This window comes from Neopsephotus bourkii, unplaced genomic scaffold (assembly GCF_033783945.1).
Source record: "Neopsephotus bourkii isolate Nb327-2 ecotype Australia unplaced genomic scaffold, CSIRO-AGI_Nbou_v1 NB_1760, whole genome shotgun sequence".
Taxonomy (NCBI): Eukaryota; Metazoa; Chordata; class Aves; order Psittaciformes; family Psittacidae; genus Neopsephotus; species Neopsephotus bourkii.
The window spans coordinates 27,501-30,266 of record NW_026902234.1 but is presented as its reverse complement, the minus strand read 5'-3'; the positions used below and the strand labels follow the sequence as shown (position 1 = coordinate 30,266).

The 2,766-nt window shown below is 54.4% G+C and overlaps 1 protein-coding gene across 1 annotated transcript in view; it reads right to left on the bottom strand.

Annotated features, from left to right (window-relative positions):
• Nucleotides 1-358: 358 nt before the first annotated feature.
• The window catches only part of LOC133225463 (maestro heat-like repeat-containing protein family member 1), a 26,861-nt gene continuing 24,453 nt past the window's right edge, over nt 359-2,766 (bottom strand). Inside the window, exons 17-18 of the mRNA XM_061377865.1 lie at nt 1,748-1,894; nt 359-584 (exon numbers count right to left, since the gene is read on the bottom strand). Coding sequence (XP_061233849.1) covers nt 372-584; nt 1,748-1,894 — 360 coding nt within the window. The 3' untranslated portion in view covers nt 359-371. The remainder of the gene's footprint in view (nt 585-1,747; nt 1,895-2,766) is intronic.

The window sequence follows — 2,766 nt, the reverse complement described above, 5'->3', positions numbered from 1 at the left end:
GATGCAGGGATGGGATGAGGGATGCAGGGATGGGATGAGGGATGCAGGGATGGGATGAGGGATGCAGGGATGGGATGAGGGATGCAGGGATGGGATGAGGGATGCAGGGATGGGATGAGGGATGCAGGGATGGGATGAGGAGGAAGAGGGAAGAGTTGATGGGATCTTGGGGGGTTCTTCCCCATGAGGGTGCTGAAGGGGATGAAGGGAGGAGTTTGGGATGCTCCATCCCTGCCAGGTTGGACACAGGGGCTCGGAGCATCCTGCTCCAATGGAAACGGATGGAGCTGGGGGAGCTTTAAGCCCCCTTCATCCCACCCCACCCCATGATCCCATAGCACAGGCTCAGCAGAGCTCATCCCAACGCCCCATCAGTGGCCCTGGCCCAGCCTTACGCTATCAAAGAAGGGCCGGATCCTGATGGCGATGTGCAGGAGCATGGACTGGATATCTCCCTCTTCCACATGGTCCAGGAGCTTGGAGAGACTGGACATGGCCTCCAGTGCAACCAGGTTATGGGGATCATCCTTGTCATCCATGCCATGGACCATGGAGGCCAGCAGCTTGGCCCCGTGCTTCCTCACCTGCAAGGGGAGATGCACAAGGAGTGGTCCCCTATGGGATGCAGGGGACTGGGATACCCCATAGGGGTTCTCCTGCTCCATACATGGACATGGGAAGAGCTGGACCAGGACTTGAACTGCGAGCATCACAGCAAAGCATCAGTATGGGATGGGCCTTCCAGTCACAGCTGCTTTGCTGCAGCTCTCCAATGGGATGAAGCAGTGGAAAAGCATCAATCCCATGGGATTTTCCCCCCATAGGATCATAGAACACTTAGGGTTGGAAAGGACCTCAAGATCATCAAAAAGCCTTGCAAAAGCCATGGCTTTTTGGACAGTGGGGATTGCAATTCCTGCCTGAACCCCATTGATGGCTTTGCTTTATGGGATCCATTCAGCTACAGGAGAGGGGCTCTGGACCACATAAGGATGGGATGAGGAGGGACGGCTCCAACTGGAAGAGCTGGATGGGATATTGGGATGAAGTTCTTCCCCATGAGGATGCTGGGGCACTGGGATGGGATAAAGGGAGGAGTTTGGGATGCTCCATCCCTGGCAGGTTGGACACAGGGGCTTGGGATGAGGGATGCAGGGATGGGATGAGGAGGAAGAGGGAAGAGTTGATGGGATCTTGGGGGGTTCTTCCCCATGAGGGTGCTGGAAGGGGATGAAGGGAGGAGTTTGGGATGCTCCATCCCTGGCAGGTTGGACACAGGGGCTTGGGATGAGGGATGCAGGGATGGGATGAGGGATGCAGGGATGGGATGAGGAGGAAGAGGGAAGAGTTGATGGGATCTTGGGGGGTTCTTCCCTATGAGGGTGCTGAAGGGGATGAAGGGAGGAGTTTGGGATGCTCCATCCCTGGCAGGTTGGACACAGGGGCTTGGAGCATCCTGCTCCAATGGAAACCCATGGTAAAGGCTGGGAATGGAGGAGCTTTGAGCATCCTCCCACCCCATTCCATGCCTCCATGATTGAAATCCATTGGAGCAGTGGTACCATGGCAACGGCACGGTCGCGATGCTGCTCCTCTCCCTATTGGATCTCCCATCACCAACTGAGCGCATCCCAGTGCTCCCACCCCAGCGGCCCCATAGCCTGGACCAGCAGCATCCCCAGTGCCCCCCTGCTCCCCCATCATCCCCCCCAGTCCCTGCAGGCCATGGGGCCGGTCCTGCCCTCACCTTCTCCGGGGAGCCAATGGCCACGTTCCCGAGCCCGCGCAGCACCAGCATCCGCACCAGGGTGCAGGGGTCCCTGTGGCGCCCGGTCAGGGCCTCCAGTACCGGCTCCAGCAGCATCAGGTCGGTCACTGCGGTACTGCTGAGGAGCTGCAGCACAGACAAGGGGCATCATGAAAGGGATAGGACCCATGGACCCAGGACAGGGCCAATGGGCTGCAAGGGAGGCAATGGATGAGGCTGGGATGCTCTTAACCCTAACCCTAACCCTAACCCTAACCCTAACCCTAACCCTAACCCTAACCCTAACCCTAACCCTAACCCTAACCCTAACCCTAACCCTAACCCTATCTCTAAGGTAACCCTAACAAAGACGTAACCCTAACTCTAAACTAACATGTCCCTAATCTAACCTAACCCTAACCTAAACCTAACACAAACCTAACCATAAACCTAACTTAACACTAAACCTAAACTAACCCTAACCAAACCCTAACCTTAACCTAAACCTAATCCTAACCTATCCCTAACCTAAGCCTAACAATGACGTAAGCCTAACTCTAAACTAACATGTCCCTAATCTAACCTATCCCTCACCTAAACTTAGCCCTAACCCTAACGTAAACCTAAACCTAACATAACCCTAACCCTAATCTAACCCTAACCCTAACCCCAACATAAACCTAACCCTAACCCTAACCCTAACCCTAACCCTAACCCTAACCCTAACCCTAACCCTAACCTAACCCTAACCCAAACCCAAACCCTAACTTAACCCTAACCCTAGCGTAATCCTAAACCTACACTAACCCTAACCCCAACATAACCCTAACCCTAACCCTAACCCTAACCCTAACCTAACCCTAACCCCTAACCCTAACCCTAACCCTAACCCTAACCCTAACTTAACCCTAGCGTAACCCTAACCCCTAACCCTAACCCTAACCCTAACCTAACCCTAACCCTAACCCTAACCCTAACCCTAACCCTAACCCTAACCCTAACCCTAACCCTAACTTAAC